This window comes from Oratosquilla oratoria, chromosome 12 (assembly GCF_046742065.1).
Source record: "Oratosquilla oratoria isolate Oo_2021 chromosome 12, ASM4674206v1, whole genome shotgun sequence".
Taxonomy (NCBI): domain Eukaryota; kingdom Metazoa; phylum Arthropoda; class Malacostraca; order Stomatopoda; family Squillidae; genus Oratosquilla; species Oratosquilla oratoria.
Genome location: NC_134788.1, coordinates 46,325,893 through 46,350,413, shown reverse-complemented (window position 1 = coordinate 46,350,413; position 24,521 = coordinate 46,325,893). Strand labels below are relative to the sequence as shown.

Below are 24,521 nucleotides of genomic sequence, written 5' to 3'. Positions count from 1 at the left end.
CAGTCAACTTGAGTATTCAAACGAAGGAATGTATAATATTTTAAACTACTTTAGCGCAGTGTTTGTAAATGAAACACCACAAAGTGAACTCCAAACTGAAATCTGTGAAAAATCTAGGGTAAACTTACTCACTACGGTAAATATAACAAAAGAAAAAATTAAAAGGTGTATAGAGAAACTCAAAATTAATAAAACACCAGGGCCTGACAATTGGCATCCAAGGATCGTAAAGATAATAAAAAATAATATTATTGTTCCATTAGGAATTAACTATCGAACATCATTTTGAAAGTAATTGATAAATGATAGCCAGCATGGATTCAGACAGAAATGTTCTTGCGTGACTAATTTACTCGAATTCTACAACACAGTCATCTTGAGTTATGACAAAAGAAAAATATAGATTTGATATACGTAGACTTTGCAAAAACTTTTGATACCGTCCCCTACGAAAAACTATTTACTAAATTAGCTTCACACAGAGTAAGTGGCAGCCTATTAAGTTGGCCTAGAAATTGGTTGGATGATCAAAAACAGAGAGTTGTTTTAAATGGCAAAACTTCTAGATGGAAAAATGTTACAAGTGGAGTTCCTCAGGGTTCCATTTTAGGGCCACTTCTATTCATATTATATATATAAATGATATAGACTACGGACTAAAATCTATTGTCTCCAAATTTGCTGATGATACAAAATTGTGCAGGATGGCAAATGATCACTTCAATCAATTAGATATTCAAGAAGATTTAGATAAATTACAGCAATGGTCTGAAAAGTGGCTAATGCAATTTAACACAAGTAAATGCAAGGTTATGCACATAGGTAAAAATAACAGTAAGTATGATTACAAGTTATTTGGAAATTCGTTAACAAAAGTAGATAGTGAAAAGGATCTAGGGGTAATTATCATTAACGATCTCAAATCATCTAAGCAGTGTATATCAACCTATGAGAGAGCAAATAAGATTCTAGGACTGATCACACAATCTTTTGACTTCAAAAGCTCATCTCTCATTAACAAGCTACATAAATTGTTAGTTCGTCCACATTTGGGATATGCAGTTTCTTTATGGTCACCGAATCTCATTAAAGACATTGACAGATTGGAAAAAGTACAAAGGAGAGCCACATAACTGATTCCAAATATAAAGAATAAATCATACGAAAATCGACTAAAACATATGAATCTGTTTTCCCTAAAAAGTGTAGACTCAGAGGTGACTTGATACAGGTATTTAAGATTCTAAAGGGGATTGATAACATCAAAAGTGACAAAATTCTTACACTGAATGAGAATCCGACAAGAAATAATGGTTTCAAGCTGTAAGAAAATAAATTCAATTTGGAAGTGGGTAGAAACAACTTCGCCTAATGTGTAGTTACTGAATGGAATAAACATCCTGCAGAGGCAGTGTAATGTAGTTCAGTTCGATGCTTTAAGATTCGTTTAGATAAACATTTAAGGAAGATGTTGTAATGACTGCCATTTATTTTATATTATTTGATTATTTTTGTTATTATTTGTCTGTTTATTATTTGCTTGATTTCTATTTATCATTATTCATTTGTGAGATGGATGGATGGGGTCAAAGGGGCATTACAAATGAGAGGAATGTCTGTGGAGGAAGGACGGGAGAGGACAGAAGAGAGGGATGAATGGAGAGGGGTTGTGTATAGATGATGCTATGATGCATGAGGGGGAGTGGGTGGGGGGTGGGGAGGTATGTGAGAAGAAAATTGATGCAACCCGAAGGGATTTCTCCCTGTCTTCTCCTTTCCTGCATGAGGGGATGGAGAGGGGGGGTCGCCGAATTTATGAAACGGCCTTGCTGTGGATGCGCTGTGTCTTGCGACACTGCTTCTGACCCAGGGCAGTGGACAGGTTGCAGGGATGACCCATCATCCAGGAGGTGCCAAGATAGGAGGGAGGGAGGAGGGTGGAGGGGAGTGGAATATATAGAAAATGGAATGGGTGGGAGTGTTTTCTATGCCTTTTTCTTTGTGGCTACCCCCCATGTAGGGGCAAAAAGCCTTTGGTATATGTATGTATGTATGTATGTACTATTTACCTGTTTGATTATCATTTAACTATACCTATGTATAGATTGTGATAGGGATGGAATGGGTGGGAGTGGTTTTTATGCCTCTGTTTTTTGGTTACCTCCCTTATAAGGGGAGAAAAAGCCTTTGGTATATGTATGTATGTACTATAATGCAATGGATTGTAATAAATATATGGATTTATGGATTCACTTTCAGAATTTTATTACAAGAATAATTGATGGACACTAAATTCAGTGAACTTTATGAATTCTTTACTTCTGGACAGACAAAGACAAGATGAAAGCTCATCCCTTAATAAGAATGTAAGAACAATATAAGCAAACAGGATACATATGATGATAAATATAAAGATGCTTAACAGTCTCCATTTAAAATATTTCAAATTGCTACTGCCTTTAATATAAATTTCCAGTGCTTATACATAGGGCTCAAAATACTCAAAATGATAAGAGCTAGCCAATGATACAGGTAAGAATTGCAGCTGTAAGGCCAGTGAATAGGTACGGGCACGAAAAAAAAAAAATTAACCCTTAAATTATTGTTGCATATGAAAGGCAATTTTATTAGAAACAAAATTCTTTTTAGATTTTTAAATAGCTTGAAAAATAATGGAGATGCATTTTCATTATTATTATTTTTTAGCCCGCATTTTTGGCTAGACTTTACCATAACAAAATGTTAGAATTAAGAGTGGTAAATTGTAAAGATTTTGGTAAAGAAATACACATAAACTCTAAACCATTGGTCCAATTTTATTAAAATTTGGAATACTTGGGCTTCATGGGTCAACAAATCACATGAGCATGTCAAATATAATGTGAGACATCTCCATCATACCATATTTGCCTTTTCATGGCAAATGCCAACTATGAAGTTGTTAATTTTCAGATTATCATCAATAAAATCCAAACCACTGGCCCAATTGACATGCAACTTGGCATGTGAAGGTTTTATGGGCCAACAAAACACCTGAGCATGTCAATAACATTGCAGGACCTTTCTCTTATACCATTCTAGCTAATACCTATCACGTTGCCATGGCAACTGTTGTCAATTAAGAAATAATCAATAAAATCCAAACCAATGGCCCAACTGATATGCAACTTGGCACGTGAAGGTTTTATGGGTCAACAAATCACCTGAGCATGTCAATAACATTGCAGGACATTCCTCTTATACCATTCTTACTAACACCTATCATAGGTATGGGCACAAGATTAAAAAAAAAAAAAAAATCCCTTAAATTCTTGTTGCATATGAAAGACAATTTCATTAGAAACAAAATACTTTTCAAATTTTTTAAATAGCTTAAAGAATATGGGAGATACGATTTTTAGAATTATCTTTTATGTCGAATTTTTGGCTAGACTTCACCATAACAAAAGCTTAGAATTAAGGGTGGTAATTTGTAAAGATTTTGGTAAAGAAATATACATAAACTCTAAACCACTGGTCCAATTTTATTGAAATTTGATATACTTGGGCTATATGGGTCAACAAATTACATGAGTATGTCAAAAACAATGTGGAACATCTCCATCCTACCAAATTTACCTTTTCATGGCAACTATTAAGTTGTCAATTTAGAGATGATCATCAGTAAAATCCAAACCCCTGGACCAATTGATATGCAACTTGGCATGTGAAGGTTTATTGGGTCAACAAATCATCTGAACATGTTAAAAACAATGCAGGACTTTCCTTTTATACTATTCTTACTAACACCTTCCATGTTGCCATGGCAATTATTGTCAATCTGGAGATAATCCTCCATAAAATCCAAACCCCTGGCCAAATTGACATGCAACTTGGGATATGAAGGTTATATGGGTCAACAAATCACCTGAGCATGTCAAAAACAATGCAGGAGCTTCCTTTTATACTATTCTTACTAACACCTATCATGTTGTCATGGGAATTATTGTCAATTTGAAATCCAAACCCCTGGCCCAATTGACATGCAACTTGGCATATGAAGGTTTTATTTGTCAACAAATCATCTGAGCATGTCAAAAACAATGTAGGAGCTTCCGTTTGTACTATTCTTACTAACACCTATCATGTTGCCATGGTAACTATTGTCAATTTAGAGATAATCATCCATAAAATCCAAACCCCTGGCCCAATTGACATGGAACTTAGCATGTGAAGGTTTTATGGGTCGACAAATCATCTGAGCATGTCAAAAACAATGTAGGACCTTTTATACTATTCTTACACCTATCATGTTGCCATGGCAACTATTGCCAATTTAGAGAATCAGTCATTCATAAAATCCAAACCCCTGGCCCAATTGACAGGCAACTTGGCACATGAAGGTCTTATGGGTCAACAAATCACCTGAGCATGTCAAAAACAATGCAGGAGCTTCCTTTTATACTATTCTTACTAACACCTATCATGTTGTCATGGGAATTATTGTCAATTTGAAATCCAAACCCCTGGCCCAATTGACATGCAACGTAGCATATGAAGGTTTTATGGGTCGACAAATCATCTGAGCATGTCAAAAACAATGTAGGACCTTTTATACTATTCTTACACCTATCATGTTGCCATGGTAATTATCAATTTAGAGATAATCATCCATAAAATCCAAACCCCTGGCCCAATTGACATGCAACTAGGCATATGAAGGTTTAATGGGTCAACAAATCATCTGATCATGTCAAAAACAATGTAGGACCCTTTATACTATTCTTACTAACACCTATCATGTTGCTATGGTAATTATCAATTTAGAGATACATCCATGAAATCCAAACCCCTGGCCCAATTGACATGCAACTTGGCACATGAGGGTTTTAAGGGTCAACAAATCATCTAAGCATGTCAAAAATAATGCAGGACATTTCTTTTATGCTATTCTTACTAACACCTATCATGGTGCCATGAGAATTATTGTCAATTTGAAATCCAAACCCCTGGCCCAATTGACATGCAACTTGGCATATGAAGGTTTTATTTGTCAACAAATCATCTGAGCATGTCAAAAACAATGTAGGAGCTTCCGTTTGTACTATTCTTACTAACACCTATCATGTTGCCATGGTAACTATTGTCAATTTAGAGATAATCATCTATAAAATCCAAACATGGCCCAAATGACATGCAACTAGGCAATATAAAGGTTTCATGGGTCAACAAAGCACCTGAGCTTTTAAAAAATGATGTAGGACCTTCCTTTCATTACTATTCTTACTAACACCTCCCATGTAACATGTTCCATCAATGTATTGTATGCACAATGTAATGTACACACAGCTAAAAGAACTCTATCACATTAAAAAGTGCATGTATAGGTGCCTTAGCCCTTACCCTTAGATTGCCTTTCAGTACACTAGCCAGTCAGTACTGCAACTATCCTAAGACCTTAAATTTACGTTGATATTGGTGCATTATTTTTTACACCAACTTACTTGTCTTTAGATTTTTACTCGAAAAACTAATTTGCCAAGGCTAATATCAAAATTTGAGTTTAAATCGGTAAAAATCAGTAAAGTTTTGAAGAACTGGGCATACACTTGCTGAAAAAGATAATTTGAATACCCTGCGCATGCGCTGAACGCTACAAGCAGTAACCAGTTCGAATCCTGCCCAGAGCCGAAATTATTTCGGTATCGCTGTGCTTCGGGTCGTTACTCTGACTCTCGTGGGCGGGGAGTTGGGTGTGTGTGTGTGTGTGAAAGGTCATAGCATTACCCATGGATCGGTCATACGAGCTCTGAGCTCTCTTCCGGGAGGGAAATAGCTGTCGATCACGAGTCCAACACGTGATCCAAAGACCAAGGTGAATACGTACTCCAACCGGCTGCCAAAGATGGCCGCCATGTAAACAATACGTCGGCGATTGTGGCGCCGCGCTCAAATTCGCACGTATCTACAGTGAAACTTTACAATATACAAACATTTTTGCCCGTTTCAATTTTCTAAAAATTGCTACCAACAGTACAATACTTCCATATGGGGTTCAAAATAGTCGATGTTAACCCATTAAACTCCGATGACAAGATTCCTTGTCATTTGGTCAAATAAAACAAAAAATCATAAAACACCAAAATGTTTGATCAAACACCAGAAAAATATGACGTCAGTCCTCCTCGCTTCGCTCGCGAGCGAAGCGAGGAGGACTGACAAGGAATCTTGTCATCGGAGTTAAATGGGTTAAGAACTAGCCAATGATAGCGAATTACTGTTGTGAGACCTAACCTAACCTTCCCTTAGATAAATATAAAGATGTTCGTCCATCTTTTTTTTTCCCAATAGCTATCGACGTTACCATTAGTTTGCCGTACTTATAACTGGAGTAGAGAATACTCATAATGGTAAAAGCTAGCCGATTATTTAGGTAATTGCAGGTGCGAGACTGACAAGTAAACAAGTCTCTGCTCAGAATGCCAAATACATTGCAAACGGGAATTGAAGTGAAACAAATGCCAGATGTGAACAGAATACGGATGCTCTAAGCTACCTTACCATTAAATCATTACACTTACGATTTCAAAAAGAAAGCACACTTGTTTGGCCTGTACAAAGTACAGCCACGAAAACAATATCCTCTATTAGCTGAACGAGTGCAACGCAATTCTCGGCGGGCTATGACGTCATATATAAACAAATATTGCATTAGGGCGGAAATGTAGGTTTATATATATATATACATATATATATATATATATATATATATATATATATATATATATATATATATATATATATGTTTCCTTTTCCTAGTGGATACTTACGCATATATATATATATATATATATATATATATATATATATATATATATATATATATATATGTGTGTGTGTGTGTGTGTGTATATATATAGTTTACTTTTCCTAGTGGTTACTTACGCATATATTATATATATATATATATATATATATATATATATATAACCACTAGGAATATATATATATATATATATATATATATATATATTATATATATATATATATGCATAAGTAACCACTAGGAAAAGTAAACTATATATCTATCTATATATATATATATATATATATATATATATATATATGTATGTATGTATATAACAACCACAATGCACTTTAATTCTAAGCCATCAGAGGCCAGCATGCTGAAATTGATATGTGGTACTGCCCAGGACTCGAACCCGGCATCCTCATGACAAGTGCGACAGTGACTTTCCAACTAGGCTATCAAGAGAGATTATATATATATATATATATATATATATATATATATATATATATATATATATGTATGTATGTATATAACAACCACAATGCACTTTAATTCTAAGCCATCAGAGGCCAGCATGCTGAAATTGAAATGTGGTACTGCCCAGGACTCGAACCCGGCATCCCCATGACAAGTGCGACAGTGACTTTCCAACTAGGCTATCAAGAGAGATTATATATATATATATATATATATATATATATATATATATATATATATATATATATATATATTCTGGTTGAAATCAACTGCACTAGTTGCTTTAACAATCTTCAAGACTGTATTCTTTAATCTGGAGAATACTTTCCTATTAGCAACTGAGAGGGACAGGAAGTAGTCATTCATGACTCTCAAAAGAATATACACAGTGTATGCCAACTGATATATTTTTGCATAGTAATAGTATTGAACAACTATTGACTCCACCGAAACTATAGTTTTTTCGCCTCGTCGTGAGGCGTCTTCAGGGTGAGGACTGCTTTGTATGATGCTCTGCTATATTGAAGGTCTTCCAACGAATAATGACCGCTGGTTGGATGGGCGGGCTTATAAGGCTCAGCCTGCCTAGCTCAGACGGAATACTGGCCTCTCATTGGCTGAGAGGTGCAGTATGGGATTTTGTCCGGGAGCCAAGGGGGTGGGATTTTGTCTGGGAGCCAAGGGGGTGGGATTTTGTCTGGAAGCCAAGGGGGTGGGATTTTGTCTGGAAGCCAAGGGGGTGGGATTTTGTCTAGGAGCCAAGAGGGTGGGATTTTGTCTGGGATTCACGAGGGTGGGATTTTGTCTGGGAGTCAAGAGGGTGGGATTTTGTCTGGGAGCCAAGAGGGTGGGATTTTGTCCGGGAGCCAAGGGGGTGGGATTTTGTCTAGAAGCTCTGGCCTGATTTGCTGCTGCTCTGGTTACTGGTCCTAGGCGCTGATTGACTAGCTGGACATGTTCCATTTGTTCGCGGGGCTGCTGCTGTCTAAGGGCTTGTTGTTCCTGGAGGGGGTTATTCTTTACAGGGCGCGCGGAAGGGAGAATAAAATCGGCAGCTTGCTGTATGTTGATGGTAGGGCGCTGGCAAGTAATGGATACTGCTTCTGCAATCTGCAGCTTCCTGAAGGCAGACTCCTTGTGAAGAATGTCCGTTTGGTCTAGCAGCTTCTGTAGAGGAGGCTTCATGTTGTGTGTTTCAGTGAAATGCTGGAAAATAGATCCCTGGTTTCTATGGGATTGTAGGCGACGCCGCAGTGTAGAGGAGGTCCTGCCAATGTATGTGCTGGAGCCGTCGCAGCGGCCCTCCTGACATGAAAATTTGTATACAACATTGGTGGTAGCCTCACTCGGGGCCCTGGGCGCCGTGCTATTCCTCATAATCAGGGAACTAATGAGGTTAGGTTTGCAGAATATTCTCAACTCTATGATGGCATTTCTGTTGGTTGGGGTGACTCCTCTCTTGATGATATTCCTAAGGGCATCACACTCCTCGCGGTACCGATCATGGAAAGAATTATGGTGGTAAACGGTGATTTTCTCCTTGGGAGGAGTGGGCAACTGGGTCGAGTCTGCAAACTGGTCCAGTTTTTTCTGTATGACTTTCTCGATGAGATGGTCTGCATAGCCGTTGTTGGTGAGGAGCTGGCGGATACGATCGAGTTCTCTGTGGATCTCAGTCCAGCTACTACAGTGGGTAAGGGCCCTCTTCACATAGGAAGATATCACGGATATCTTGTATGAAACAGGGCATTCTCCCTTGGCATTGAGGCAGCGGCCCACGTTGGTGGCTTTAGTGTAAACCTTAGTCTTGAAGCCCTGTTCTTGTTTAGAGATGTCCACATCTAAGAAGGGGAGGCACCCCTCTACACTGCGTTCACAGGTGAAGGTCAGGCTGGAATTACCTTCCAGAGCAGTAATCATGAGAGGAACCTCTTCGTCGGTAGTAGTGGTGATGAATATGTCATCGATGTATCTCGCGTATATTCCTGGAGGGGGGTTATTGTTGAAAGTTCTTTCTTCCACCTGGGCCATATACATATTAGCAAAAAGTACCCCAAGTGGGGATCCCATCGCCACTCCATCAACTTGTCTGAATAATTCCCCTTTATGGGAGAGGAAAGGGGCCTCCTTGGTACACATCACTAGCATGTCACGCAGGACGTCTTCCGAGATGTCAAATACGGGTAGGTCACTTCTATAGACGCGGTCCATGATGATATCGATAGTCTCATTTACAGGAACATTCGTAAAGAGTGATTCTACGTCTAAGGAAGCGATGTCGTGGCACGGTGGAGCTGTGCGAAGCAGGTCTATGAATTCAGAAGCTGAAGAAACTGAACGTCCCATGGGGACGTATGGAGCGAGGAGAGAGTTTAGCTTCTTGGCAACTTGGTAGGTGGGAGTGGTGATTTGTGAAATAATAGGTCTCAGGGGGTTACCTGGTTTGTGGGTTTTTACAGTGCCATAACTATAACCGGGACCATAGTCACCTATCACTGGATTAAAATACTTCGTCGAAGAGTTAGCTCTCTGGATGAGATGATTAATCCTCTTCTTCGCATTCTCAGTAGGATCCTTCTGGAGTCGCTGGAATTTTGCAGGATTATGAAGGATGGAGTCCATCTTGTTATTATAGTCAGCCTTATCCATGATGACGTAGACTGCTGACTTATCTCCTTTGCGGAGAACAGGGCTTCAAGACTAAGGTTTACACTAAAGCCACCAACGTGGGCCGCTGCCTCAATGCCAAGGGAGAATGCCCTGTTTCATACAAGATATCCGTGATATCTTCCTATGTGAAGAGGGCCCTTACCCACTGTAGTAGCTGGACTGAGATCCACAGAGAACTCGATCGTATCCGCCAGCTCCTCACCAACAACGGCTATGCAGACCATCTCATCGAGAAAGTCATACAGAAAAAACTGGACCAGTTTGCAGACTCGACCCAGTTGCCCACTCCTCCCAAGGAGAAAATCACCGTTTACCACCATAATTCTTTCCATGATCGGTACCGCGAGGAGTGTGATGCCCTTAGGAATATCATCAAGAGAGGAGTCACCCCAACCAACAGAAATGCCATCATAGAGTTGAGAATATTCTGCAAACCTAACCTCATTAGTTCCCTGATTATGAGGAATAGCACGGCGCCCAGGGCCCCGAGTGAGGCTACCACCAATGTTGTATACAAATTTTCATGTCAGGAGGGCCGCTGCGACGGCTCCAGCACATACATTGGCAGGACCTCCTCTACACTGCGGCGTCGCCTACAATCCCATAGAAACCAGGGATCTATTTTCCAGCATTTCACTGAAACACACAACATGAAGCCTCCTCTACAGAAGCTGCTAGACCAAACGGACATTCTTCACAAGGAGTCTGCCTTCAGGAAGCTGCAGATTGCAGAAGCAGTATCCATTACTTGCCAGCGCCCTACCATCAACATACAGCAAGCTGCCGATTTTATTCTCCCTTCCGCGCGCCCTGTAAAGAATAACCCCCTCCAGGAACAACAAGCCCTTAGACAGCAGCAGCCCCGCGAACAAATGGAACATGTCCAGCTAGTCAATCAGCGCCTAGGACCAGTAACCAGAGCAGCAGCAAATCAGGCCAGAGCTTCTAGACAAAATCCCACCCCCTTGGCTCCCGGACAAAATCCCACCCTCTTGGCTCCCAGACAAAATCCCACCCTCTTGACTCCCAGACAAAATCCCACCCTCGTGAATCCCAGACAAAATCCCACCCTCTTGGCTCCTAGACAAAATCCCACCCCCTTGGCTTCCAGACAAAATCCCACCCCCTTGGCTTCCAGACAAAATCCCACCCCCTTGGCTCCCAGACAAAATCCCACCCCCTTGGCTCCCGGACAAAATCCCATACTGCACCTCTCAGCCAATGAGAGGCCAGTATTCCGTCTGAGCTAGGCAGGCTGAGCCTTATAAGCCCGCCCATCCAACCAGCGGTCATTATTCGTTGGAAGACCTTCAATATAGCAGAGCATCATACAAAGCAGTCCTCACCCTGAAGACGCCTCACGACGAGGCGAAAAACTATAGTTTCGGTGGAGTCAATAGTTGTTCAATACTATTACTATGCAAAAATATATCAGTTGGCATACACTGTGTATATTCTTTTGAGAGTCATGAATGACTACTTCCTGTCCCTCTCAGTTGCTAATAGGAAAGTATTCTCCAGATTAAAGAATACAGTCTTGAAGATTGTTAAAGCAACTAGTGCAGTTGATTTCAACCAGAATTGCCTTAGAGAAAACCTGTGCCCCAGAAATATATATATATATATATGGATGTATATAACCACAATGCACTTTAATTATAAGCTATCAAAGGCCAGCATGCTGAAATTGAAATGTGGTACTGCCCAGGACTCGAACCCGGCATCCTCATGACAAATGCGACAGTGACTTTCCAACTAGGCTATCAAGAGAGATTATATATATATATATATATATATATATATATATATATATATATATATATATATATATATGTATATAACAACCACAATGCACTTTAATTCTAAGCCATCAGAGGCCACCATGCTGAAATTGAAATGTGGTACTGCCCAGGACTCGAACCCGGCATCCCCATGACAAGTGCGACAGTGACTTTCCAACTAGGCTATCAAGAGAGATATATATATGTGTATATATATGCGTGTGTATATATATATATATATATATATATATATGTATATGTATATAACCACAATGCACTTTAATTCTAAGCCATCAAAGCCCAGCATGCTGAAATTGAAATGTGGCACGGCCCAGGACTCGAACCCGGTATCCTCATGATAAGTGCGACAGTGACTTTCCAACTAGGCTATCAAGAGAGATTATATATATATATATATATATATATATATATATATATATATATATATATATATTATATATATATATATATATATTATATATATATATATATATATATATATATATATATATATATATGATCACTGTTAACCCACTATCGGAGAATAACGGAAAGTACAGAGAAACTGTATATTTCGACTACTCTCTGTAGTCCTCTTCAGCAGAATGCTTACATAAGGGTAAGGTACAAGTATATATGAAGAAAAGAGGGGTACATAGAAGGGGATGAGGAAAGTGGGGGGGGGGGAGCTCAGGTCACATGGCCTTGAAATGGTCGGGTCAAAGTAGGACAAGGGGTGATATTTTGTCCAACCGCTTTAGACATGATCTTGTTGACCGCTAATTTGGTAATACAATCTGGGGGCCACTGGCCTTTAGCGGTATTAAAGTTAGGATAATGTTTTATTAGAGAAGATTCCACAATTTTTCTTCTATAGCTACAGTGTGATTTATAAATTATTGATGCATTATCCCAATCTAATCTATGGTCTTTTTGGCTGGCATGATGGAACACAGCGGAGTTAACTTGTCCATATTTTATGGAGCTTTTATGTTCATTTAATCTCGTGGACAAATTCCTGCCAGTCTGGCCCCAGTACACATCTTCACAGTCTTTATACGGCAATTTATATACCCCGGAGGTTTGGTCCACATCATCTCTCCGGTGTACATTAACTACCTTCCTAAAAATGCTGTTTGGATAGTTGTAAATAAATTTGATTTGATTATTAGGTAGAAGTTTGGAGACCGAGTTGATAGAATCATTAAATGGTACAATGATGTTACCCCATTTAGACTTCTCCCTGGAGTTACTTGGCTTATAAAAGTTTGATTTGGCTTTATGTAGAGCTTTCTTTAGAAACCATTCCGGATAACCTACGTTAGAGAGTTTATTAATTATATCAAATTTTATTTGCAAGAATTGTGGACTGCAAATTCTAAGGGCTCTGAGAAATAGACCCGATGCAACACTAGATTTAATATTATCCGGATGGTGGCTAAAAAAAATGCAAGTAATTACCTGTGTGGGTAGGTTTCCTATACACAGTGAAGGACAATTGGTCCGGGTCTCTTATGACCGAAATGTCCAGGAATGGGATTCGACCTCCTTCTTCCCATTCAACCTTGAAATTAATATTCTTAGCTAAATTATTTAATTTAACAAAGAAATCATCAAAAGAACCCCACATATCGTTCCATAGTGTAAAAATATCATGAACATACCGATACCAAAACATATCAGGTGGAGGACTGACGACGTCATATTTTTCTGGTGCTGTTTGATCATCAAACATTTTGTTGTTTTATTATGATTTTTTGTTTTATTTGACCAAATGACAAGACATCTTGTCATCGCAGTTGAATGGGTTAATATACGTATCAATATGTTTGAAAGATAGAAATGGAGAAATCATTAAATACAGAAACAGAATGGTAAAAAGAGTAGAAAAAATTTACCAAGAGACTCGTCGAAGACCGTAGTTGAGTCAGTAAATTCATGAAACGAGGAAAAGTACCTGGGAAAGATGGTATATCGATGCATCTGTTGAAAGACGAGGGAAATTAGTTTATATTGAATTAGCTCAGTTGTACACCCATTGCTTACGTCAAGAAAGTTCCTGATGCGTGGTGCAATGCAATAGTGATTTTGCTTCACAAAAAAAAAAAAAAAAGAGATCAGAAGGACCTTAGTAACTATCAACCGATTAGCTTGCTATCAAATGTATATAAAGTATTCTCCAAGATCCTTACAAATAGACCAAGTCAGGTTTTAGATGGAAACTAACCGAGAGAACAGGCAGGCTTTAGGAGCGGATATTTTATTCTAGACTATTTGCAGATGATAAACCAATTAATCGAGAAAACGACAGAATACAATATACCCCTGTGTTTAGCTTTTGTAGATTACGAGAAGGCCTTTGACTCAGTAGAACAAATAGCAGTACTAAACTCGCTACGCAAGCAGGGTGCAAACGTAAAGATCGTAATAGTTCTAGAAAAGATTTATGCGATAGGTACTGTTATAATTCGACTATATAAAGACACAGAAAACATCAAGATCGAGAAAGGAGTACGGCAAGGCGATACAATTTCACCCAAATTATTTACAGTATGTTTGGAAGATATTTTCAGCAGGTTGAGTTGGGAAGAGAAAGATTTTAAGATTGATGGCAAATGTTTGAACCACCTAAGATTTGCGGATGATAGTATTCTTATTTCAGAAAAAAGCAGAAGACACAAAATATGCGGGGTGATCTGAACAAGGAAAGTCTCAAAATAGGTTTGAAAATGAATACGAGTAAAACCAAAGTCATGTTCAACACGAAAGTTCAAATTAAAGAGATCATAATTAATTGATGGTGAGAGTCTTGAAGAAGTTGAAGAGTATAATCATTTAGGCCAGATGGTAAAAATTACAAAAGGTCATGATAATGAAATAAAAAGACACATTGCAATCGGTTGGAAAGTGTTTGGTAAGTGTAATAAAATCCTGAGAGGCTCTCTACCTTTTACAAAGGATTACAAAGGCGGAGCATGCCGACAGGAGACCTTTTGATCCATATCTTGGTCGGATAAAAAAAAATTCATATTAATAATAAATTAAAACTATAATAATGTAAAAATAACAAATAAAATACATAAATAAATGCATAGGTATAGTTGAATAACAAACAAAAAGGTAAATAGTAAATGATTATAAATTGACATATAACTAATAATAAATGAAAATCAGACAGACAAATTATAACAAAACAAAAACAAATAATATAACATAAATTATAATCATTACAGCATCTTACTTAGGTATCTATCTAAATGATTCTTAAAGCTTCGAACTGAACTACATTGCACTACCTGTGCAGGAAGTTTATTCCATTCATTAACTACACGGTTGGCAAAGTTGTTTCTACCTACTTCCAAATTGAATCTATTTCCGGACAGTTTGAGACCATTGTTTCTTGTCTGATTCTCATTCAATGTGAAAATTTGGTCACTTTTGATGTTGTCAATTCCCTTTAAAATCTTAAAGACCTGTATCAAGTCACCTCTGAGTCTACGCTTTTTTAGGGAAAACAGATTCATGTGCTTAAGTCGATTTTCGTATGATTTATTTTTGATATTTGGAATCAGTTTTGTGGCTCGCCGTTGTACTTTTTCCAGTCTGTCAATGTCTTTAATGAGATTTGGTGACCATACGGAAACAGCATATTCCAAATGTGGACGAACTAACGATTTATATAGCTTGTTAATGAGTGATGGACTTTTGAAATCAAAAGATCGCGCAATCAGTCCTAGAATCTTATTTGCTTTCTCAGAGGCTGAAATACACTGCTTGGATGATTTGAGGTCGTTACTGATAATTACGCCGAGATCTTTTTCACTATCCACTTTTGTTAACGAATTTCCAAATAACTTGTAATCGTACTTACTGTTATTTTTACCTATGTGCATTACCTTGCATTTACTTGTGTTAAATTTCATTAGCCACTTTTCAGACCATTGCTGTAATTGATCTAAATATTCTTGAATATCTAATTGGTTTGAGTGATCATTTGCCACTCCGCACAGTTTTGTATCATCAGCAAATTTGGAAACAGTAGATTTTAGTCCATGGTCTATATCATTTATATATACTATGAATAGAAGTGGCCCAAGAACGGAACCCTGAGGAACTCCACTTGCAACACTTTTCCATCCAGAAGTTTTTCCATTTAAAACAACTCTCTGTTTTCGACCGTCAGGCCCTGGTGTTTTATTAACTTTGAGTTTGTCTATACACCTTTTAATTTTTTCTTTTGTTATATTTACCGTAGTGAGTAAGTTTACCCCAGACTTTTCACAGGTTTCAGTTTGGAATTCACTTTGAGGTGTTTCGTTTACGAATACCGAGCTAAAATAATTGTTTAAGATATTACACATTCCTTCATTTGAATATTCAAGTTGACCGTCAGCAGATAATAGTGGACCAATGTGATTCCTAACAACCTTTTTATCTCTAATGTAACTATAGAATTCTTTGGGATTCTCTTTGGATTTATCAGCGATGTTCATTTCGTATTGTCGTTTTCTTTTTCTTATTGTCTTTTTTAAATCTCTCTGTATTGATACATAACTTTCATAGTCATTAGATGCACCCGTAAAGTTTACAATCAATGCATTCTACCGGCAATAATCTACAGGTTACTTGGAAACTGACAAAGGCAATGGAAACAAAGCTATGGACTGCACAGAGGAGAATGGAGAGATCAATGATGGGAATAACACTGAGAGACCGAGAGCCAATTGGTTAAGAGAGCAGACTAGAGTGAAAAATATCGTGGAGGATGTAAAAGAGAGGAAGTGGAATTGGGCAGGTACGTTAGTGCGAACGACTAATAAGCGATGGAGCAAGTGTTTTACTGTGTGGACGCCATGAAATAGGAAGCGTGGAAGAGGGAGACCAGACAGAAGGTGGAGAGATGAGATCGAGAAGTTTGCAGAAGTGACATGGCAGAGGATGGCGCAGTCGTGTGATTCATGGAATGCTATGAAGGAGGACTTTGTTCAGCAATGGACTCAGGATGGCTGATTTCACCGATTGATTGATTGACACGGCACTGCTTTTCGCTTTGGACAAGCTGGTGAAGGCATCTAAGGACGGATTCTATTCGCTAACGACTAGAATAATGAATTTACAGCGTCTGTTTGACGCTGCGATAAAGTTGAACATGTTCAACTTTACCGCTCGCGTTTAGCGTTTGAGAAGTGAATAGATGACTCAGTCGAGCCCAGACGACGACTGCAGTTTGTATGGGTGTGTACGCTTCGCAGCTCCATGGGTGCATTGTCCAGTTTTCTTTTTATAGTGTCATCAAAACTAATTCGACTGTGAAAGGAAAGGAAATATTCATCCTCCTTGAGATTATGGCAAACCGCATCATGATATGGAACATTAGATTGAACGACTATTCAAATAAGCCAATGCGTGGTGGACAACTAGCACAAATGCTCATTGACCTTGCAGACAGCAACCTGAAGATGGACTATGAAGAGCTCAAAAGATAAATTATGTTTGTATTGAATAATTAATCACCTCAACTCTATAGTGGTAGTAGTAGTAGTTTTGTTCCTGCCACCAAACACGACTGCCCTGATTCAACCTATGGACCAAGGGGGGTTATCCAAAGTGCAAAATTAGTCAAGACTCGCAACCTCTATCTACAGCAGTGCCTCGTCGTCACGGAAGAAAGGACGTATGAGGAAGGCTGTGAGGACAACGTTGCATAGTTTCAAGATATACAATTTCAAGGATGTGATTTTGTGGTGTGGGTGTACAATTGGCACCCCCGGCACGAGGTCAAAGGTCAAAGAGCAAACCAGTTATTTGATATACTCCACTTGTGTTTGTACAGAATACGGGGCTAGAATATTTTCACACAGATTTTTTTTTTTTTTTTTTTTTAGATTTCCTACATGTTATATCCTTCACTATCAGTCACTAGATATTTCTTCGTCAACTTTAACTCCACAATCAACACTTGTTTGTGACTGATAATGTTTCATAGCAAGGTACATTTTACATCGTTATGCAGACATTATCTTGTCATCTTGAGATTATAGAAATGGGCAGGAAAATTACAACAATGCCAGTCCAGTACTATTACGTGAGTGAACTTTATGGTTATCAGTTTATCAGTGGCACTAGTAGTGTTGTTCAACTGCATTTTTTCGTGTACCGCTAATAACCACAACACAAGGGCATAGTGTACAAAGTGCATGAAATTCACCATTTCTGCTTTTAGCAAAACATTCAAATTCTTTGGCCCATTCAAGGTTAAATGTAGCCTTTCTTTTCGGCATTTTGTGTGTGTGTGTGGTGGGGGGGGGAGGGCTCAAATACCACAGTTTAATAGAAGCTAAAAATAAAGTCAACCACTCACCACTGCTGCCTTTGGTAGACTAGCCGTCTCAGAGATTCAGAGTCGGAATCTCAGACTCCAACGTGTACTTCATTGATATCTTGACTCGTAGACATATACTGCAGCCCCGCGCATTGTGTTACCAAGGGCAACTACATATAATTATAATAGAAATATATCAATGGTCATTGTGGCCTTCAATTCCCACTAGTATATGTAAGGTTATTTATGTCATTCTTTTTAGACAGGCCTCAAAAAGGACATGTTAAAGTCGTGCTTAAGGTTGCACTGGACTGAGGAGTGATGAAAAACAGGACTGTCCTGCCTAATGTAGGACGTCTGGCCACCCTGTTTTCATTCCTTTTAATATCCTTTGCTGATGACGGCAATATTGCGCATTTATGCGGAGTGCCAGGCAGTCCTTACGTCAATGGCTCGGACGTCGGGAACATACTTCCCGGATGTATATCTCCTCCCTCCTCTCTCACACCTCCACACAATCTATATAGCAACACATGATGTTTAATATGATTGCAATACAACTAATGTAATATAAATTACAATTTAAACATTTTAATGCAACACAAGAAAAAGTTGATGTAAATTACAACAGGCACACAATTACACACATTCAATTCTTAAAATTTTTGCAATCCTAACTCAAGGGCGTGACAATGGCACACATGAAATATTTTATTATATTTACATTAAGGCGTGACACTTTCCCCTTTAAAACTGATATCTCAAGAGAATCAGCACGGACATCTAATGGTCTGGCACTTTTTTTCACTACTAAATAAAATGTTTGCATTATAAATTTCACCTTGTTACGCAGAAATTTGTGTGTAAAGTTTGCCTTATTGCAAAGTATGTGCATATCAATGCGAGTCACTAAGGAAGTTATGTTTTGCCAGCATTTATTAGCAATAATTACTAAAAACTTAGATAAATTTCGATGAAATTTTGTGGAAAGGCCAATAAGTTAATACATTTTGATGCAGATTCAGATGTGTATGCTGACACAAGGTGTTTTCTAACTTATAACCCTGGCGTTTATAGATTGTATACAAATTTCATGGGCTATATACAAACTGGCCCCTTCTATCATAATGTGGACAAATCTAACTTCATTCATTTTGTAACCCTGACAATGGTGGAGTTATGCACTTTCCGAGTGCCATCTAGTTTAATGTTTTATTAAGTATATGAAATAACCTTTTATATTTTGTTTTCCATAAATAAGACAAAACAGTAAGCATATATTTTAATTTTATTTATTTTTCTTTTGCACTGATTTAGTATTCCAAGATTACAATGTGTGGCAACAATGACAGAGTTGATAAAAATATCTAAAATGCATTTTATATCTGATTAGTATGAAATAAAGTTTAAAATATAAGACTAATAACTAATTACCTTTATCTAAACTTTCTAATTTTGCAAATAGCTACAAATAATGAAATAAGTCCATTTCTAATTCTTAGCTTTAGTTCTAGCTTCTAACTCCTTATTTCTTCTCTCTTCTGTCTTTGACATTCACCCACTCATTATATACATTATCAAAATCATATATTTTTGAATTCATCGTTATGAAATTATACAATTTTTTGAGTAAAAAAAATAAATTTCATCTTAATACTGTGTGTGCACTTTTCTCTTTGTGCACTACTTGTAAAATATGTGTGCACACACACACACACAAGCACACAGTTTAGAGGCACACTGTTCATCACACAGATCACACTGAGATTTCTGACAAGTGTGAGTCCCCATGTGAAGCTTGAGAGACCTCTTTTGTGAAAATGGTGAATTGCACAGGTCACACTGGAAAGGCTACTCTATTGTATGGGTCATCACCTAATATTTGAGGTGATTCTTTTGTAAGAAAGCTGCATTACATAAGTCACACTGGATAGATCCTCATGTTTTGTGACATAACCTTTAGTGAGAAAGCAGAATCACACAGGTCACACTGGAAAGGTTTCTCTCCTGTCTGGGTCCTCATATGCTGTGTGAGATAACCCTTGTTAAGAAGGCAGAATGGCACAGGTCACACTAGACAGGCTTCTCTCTCCTGTGTGGGTTTTCATATGCTTTGTGAGATCACCACCCTTTTTTGAAAAAACAGAATCGCACATGGCATGCTGGAAAGGCTTCTCTCCCCTGTGTGGGTCCTCCTATGCTCTGTGAGGGATTTCTTTAGTGTGAAAGCAGAGTTGCAGAGGTCACACTGGAAAGGCTCCTATCCTGTGTGGGTCCTCATATGCTTTGTCAGACTTCTCTTTCGTGTGAAAGCAGAATCGCACAGGGTGCACTCGAAAGGCTTTTCTCCCGTGTGGGTTCTCATATGCCCAGTTAGATGACCCTTTCGTGAGAAAGCAGAATCGCACAGGGCGCACTCGAAAGGCTTCTCTCCTGTGTGGGTCCTCATATGCTCTGTGAGAGAATTGTTTTTTGAGAAAGCAGAATCACAAATGTCACACTGAAAAGGCTTTTCTCCCGTGTGGGTCCTCATATGTGCTGTGAGAATACTCTTACATGAGAAAGCTTTGTCGCACAGGCCACAATTGAAAGGCTTCTCTCCTGTATGGATCCTCATATGAACTGTGAGAGCACCCTTGTGTGAGAATACTGAATCACACAGGGCACACTGGAAAGGCTTCTCTCCTGTGTGGGTCCTCATATGTCTTGAGAGATTACTCTTTGCTGAGAATGCAGAATCGCACAGGGCACACTGGAAAGGCTTCTCTCCCGTGTGGGTCCTCCTATGATCTGTGAGGGATTTCCTTACTGTGAAAGCAGAGTTGCAGAGGTCACATTGGAAAGGCTTCTCTCCAGTGTGGGCCCTCATATGAATTGTGAGACTACTCTTTTGTGAGAAAGAAGAATCACACAGGGCACAATGGAAAGGCTTCTCTCCCGTGTGGGTCTTCATATGCTCTGTGACATGACTCTTTTGTGAGAAAGCAGAATCGCACAGAGCGCACTCGAAAGGCTTCTCTCCCATGTGGGTCCTCATATGCTGTGTGAGGTATTTCTTTGTTGAGAAAGCAGAATTGCACAGGGCGCACTCGAAAGGCTTCTCTCCCGTGTGGGTCCTCATATGCTCTGTTAGATGATCCTTTCGTGAGAAAGCTGAATTGCACAGGTCACACTGGAAAGGCTTCTCTCCTGTGTGGGTCCTCATATGCCGGATGAGGTCATTCTTTATTATGAAAGCAGACTCGCAGAGGTCACACTGGAAAGGCTTCTCTCCTGTGTGGGTCCTCATATGTTGTGTGAGAGAACTCGTTTGTGAGAAAGCAGAACCACACAGTGCACACTGGAAAGGCTTCTCTCCTGTGTGGGTCCTCATATGCTCTGTGAGATGACTCTTATGTGAGTAAGCTTTGTCACACAGGTCACACTGGAAAGGCTTCTCTCCTGTGTGGATCCTCATATGCTCTGTGAATTGACTCTTATGCGAGAAAGTTTTATCGCACAGAACACACTGGAAAGGCTTCTCTCCTGTGTGGGTCCTCATATTTGCTGTGAGATCACTCTTTTGTGAGAAAGCAAGATCGTGCAGGGCACACTAGAAAGGCTTTTCTCTTGTGTGGGTCCTCATATTTTTTAGAGATATCCCTTTACTGAGAAAGCAGAATTGCACAGGCCACACTGGAATGGCTTTTCTAGAGTGTGGGTTATAAGGAAATTGAGGTTATTCTTTTGTGAGGAAGCTCTATTGCACAGGTCACATTTGAAAGGCTTCTCCCCTATGTGGATCCTCATATAAGATGTGAGAACATCCCTTTGTGAAAATGTAGAATTGCACAGGGCAGGCACACTGGAAAGGCTTCTCTCCTGTGTGGGTCCTCATATGTTTTGTGAGAACATCCCTTGGTGAGAAAGCAGAATCACACAGGTCACACTGGAAAGGCTTCTGTAGTGTGGGTCATTACACAATATCTACGATGACTCGTGATATAGCCGTGCTGCAGATGTCACACTGGATCCTTATCATCATATGACGCATGTGGAATATACGGGTAGTTCTTCCAAAGAAATGATGATAGGTATTCTCATCCTGGAAAAAATGTGTTTGTATGGTTGACATTTATCTCTTTGAAAATCTGTAATGCACTGTGATAGAATAGTGGATATTTTGTACACAAACCATTTCATACTCAAGTCCTTTTGTACCTAAACAGACACTATGTACTTGCCACCACCTAACATAAAATAGGTAGTAGCACTAACAGAGATGGTGCTATGATATATTCCATTCTACATTGTCATTAGAAATGTGCTGAAAATCACCCAAAGTCTACATGCATACTCACCCCACCGTGACCAGAATGGCTCAAATTTTGTTCTTCTAGCTTTTTCCTCATATCACAAGATCTGAAAGTAAAGAATGGCCCAGACGGTAACAGCAGTCATATTCTGATATAACTCCCTAACATTCCACATTAGTTAATCTACACATGCTTGATATAAACAAACCCCACACCTCAGAACCCAAATCACCTACACAGACGAGGTAACTACATACACACACCATAATTTAGACAGCCAAATAAATACAACAGCCATAACTCAACGCATTCAACACCTGTTTCACCACAAATAAACTCAAAATAGCTCCAACCAAATACACAGCCATTCTTCTCACCAACTACATAGCGGAACACAAATACATACCATGACTCTTTATCAACAACACCCACTTGGAGTAACATTTGATTCCTTCATGTCAGTCAAGCAACACATCATAAACATGAACAAAATGCACACCTAGACCCAACAGGATTAAATCACTTGTAAGTACAACATTAAGACAAAAAATAATAATAATAATAAATAAAATAAATAGATAAAATGGAATATAAAAAAATATATATATATACCACTAAGTGTGCAAAAATGGTGTACGGAACAAAAAGATTGGGAGGAAACAGAAGAAAGGGAAGTGAGTGGTGGGATGAGGAAACAAAGAAGGGTGTAGAAGAGAAGTAGAGAAGAAAAGGTAAAAGGTGCAGATGGAGAGATGATAATGAAAGAGAAGGCAGTGAGAGGAAGGCGGGCAGAGTATTTTAGGGAGTTGCTAAATATGAAGGAGGATAGGGAGGGAAAGGTAGTTGCAGTGGGAAGCGCTAAGAAAATGAGAGTGATGAGTGAGGAAAATGAAGGAGAAATAAGGAAGGATGAAGTGAAAGCAGCTGTTAAGATGATGAGAGCAGGTAAGGCACCTGGGTTGGATGGATGCCATGCAGAATGTCTGAAGAAAGGAGGTACAGTTATGGTGCACTGGCTGGTGAGGATATTTAATGTTTGTTTAAGAGAGAGTAGAGTGCCGGAGGACTGGAGGAGTACCTGTATAGTTCCACTTTGCATGGGAAAGGGGGACAAGTGTGAGTGTAGTAGTTTCAGAGGGATTAGCTTGTTAAACGTAGTTGGGAAGGCTTATGGGAGGGTCTTGATTGAGAGGATTAGGAGAGGAACAGAGGGAGATTGGTGAGGAACAGTGTGGATTTAGGACAGGTAGAGGTTGTGTAGATCAAATTTTTGTGGTAGGACAGATATGTGAGAAAGCTATAGGAAAAGGTAAGGATGTTTTTTGGGCTTTTATCTATCTGGAAAAGGCTTATGACAAGGTAGACAGGAAGGCACTGTGGGAGGTATTGCAGATATACAGGATAGGAGGAAAGCTTTTAGAAGCTGTCAAGAGTTTTTACGAGAGTTGTAGTGCATGTGTCAGGATTAGAAATGGAGAGAGTGAGTGGTTTGAGGTGAAGGTGGAACTTTGTTAGGGATGTTTTATGTCACCCTGGCTGTTCAATTTATACATGGATGGGGTGGTGCGAGATAGAATAGATACATGTGCATCTAAAATACCTGATTTTAGTAAAGTTCAGTTCATAAGACTACATCAGGAGCTTCAGCTTACAGATTGGGAGGCAATTCTAAGCGAAAGACCTGTAGATCAGATGTGGGAAATATTTCAAAAGATTCTTACTAAGATGATTCATACTTACATCCAATTTAACCCTTACACTGCCATCCACGGCAATTGCCATGTATGGGATGTGACAGATATACACCGCCAACGGCAAATGCCATGTTATTATAATCATATTATATTAATACTTGGCAACTCACCTATCAATCACCTGATTGCCTGCGACCATCCTAAAAAAAAAATCAGTAAAGCTTCAATTGTCAAGAGGGGAGTATATCAGTTACTGTAAAGAACATACACTCATATGTTCTGATTAGCTGAGCAAAGATGCCACCAGTTCATTTATCTTTTAGGCGAGAGCTTTAGTTACAAAGCCATACACATTAGATAAGACATAATTAGTTTTATTAGTTTTTTCTTGAAGCTTATCTAAACTACTGCTTTGACTTGTTAGTCTACAGTTCACTAATGAGCAACGGCTCATATTTTTTATCGAAAACAGTTTCTTGTTTAGTAAAG

General features: G+C 38.8%; 1 protein-coding gene across 1 annotated transcript; it reads right to left on the bottom strand.

Moving 5' to 3' along the window:
• Positions 1 to 19,325: 19,325 nt before the first annotated feature.
• Positions 19,326 to 24,265, bottom strand: LOC143030740 (uncharacterized). The gene is made up of 3 exons (XM_076193942.1): positions 24,203 to 24,265; positions 22,384 to 22,444; positions 19,326 to 22,127 (listed from the first exon to the last, which is right to left on the bottom strand). Exon 3 carries the CDS (start codon positions 21,582 to 21,584, stop codon positions 20,304 to 20,306), a length of 1,281 nt encoding a protein of 426 aa, XP_076050057.1. The 5' UTR covers positions 21,585 to 22,127; positions 22,384 to 22,444; positions 24,203 to 24,265; the 3' UTR covers positions 19,326 to 20,303.
• Between the last annotated feature and the right edge of the window lie 256 nt (positions 24,266 to 24,521).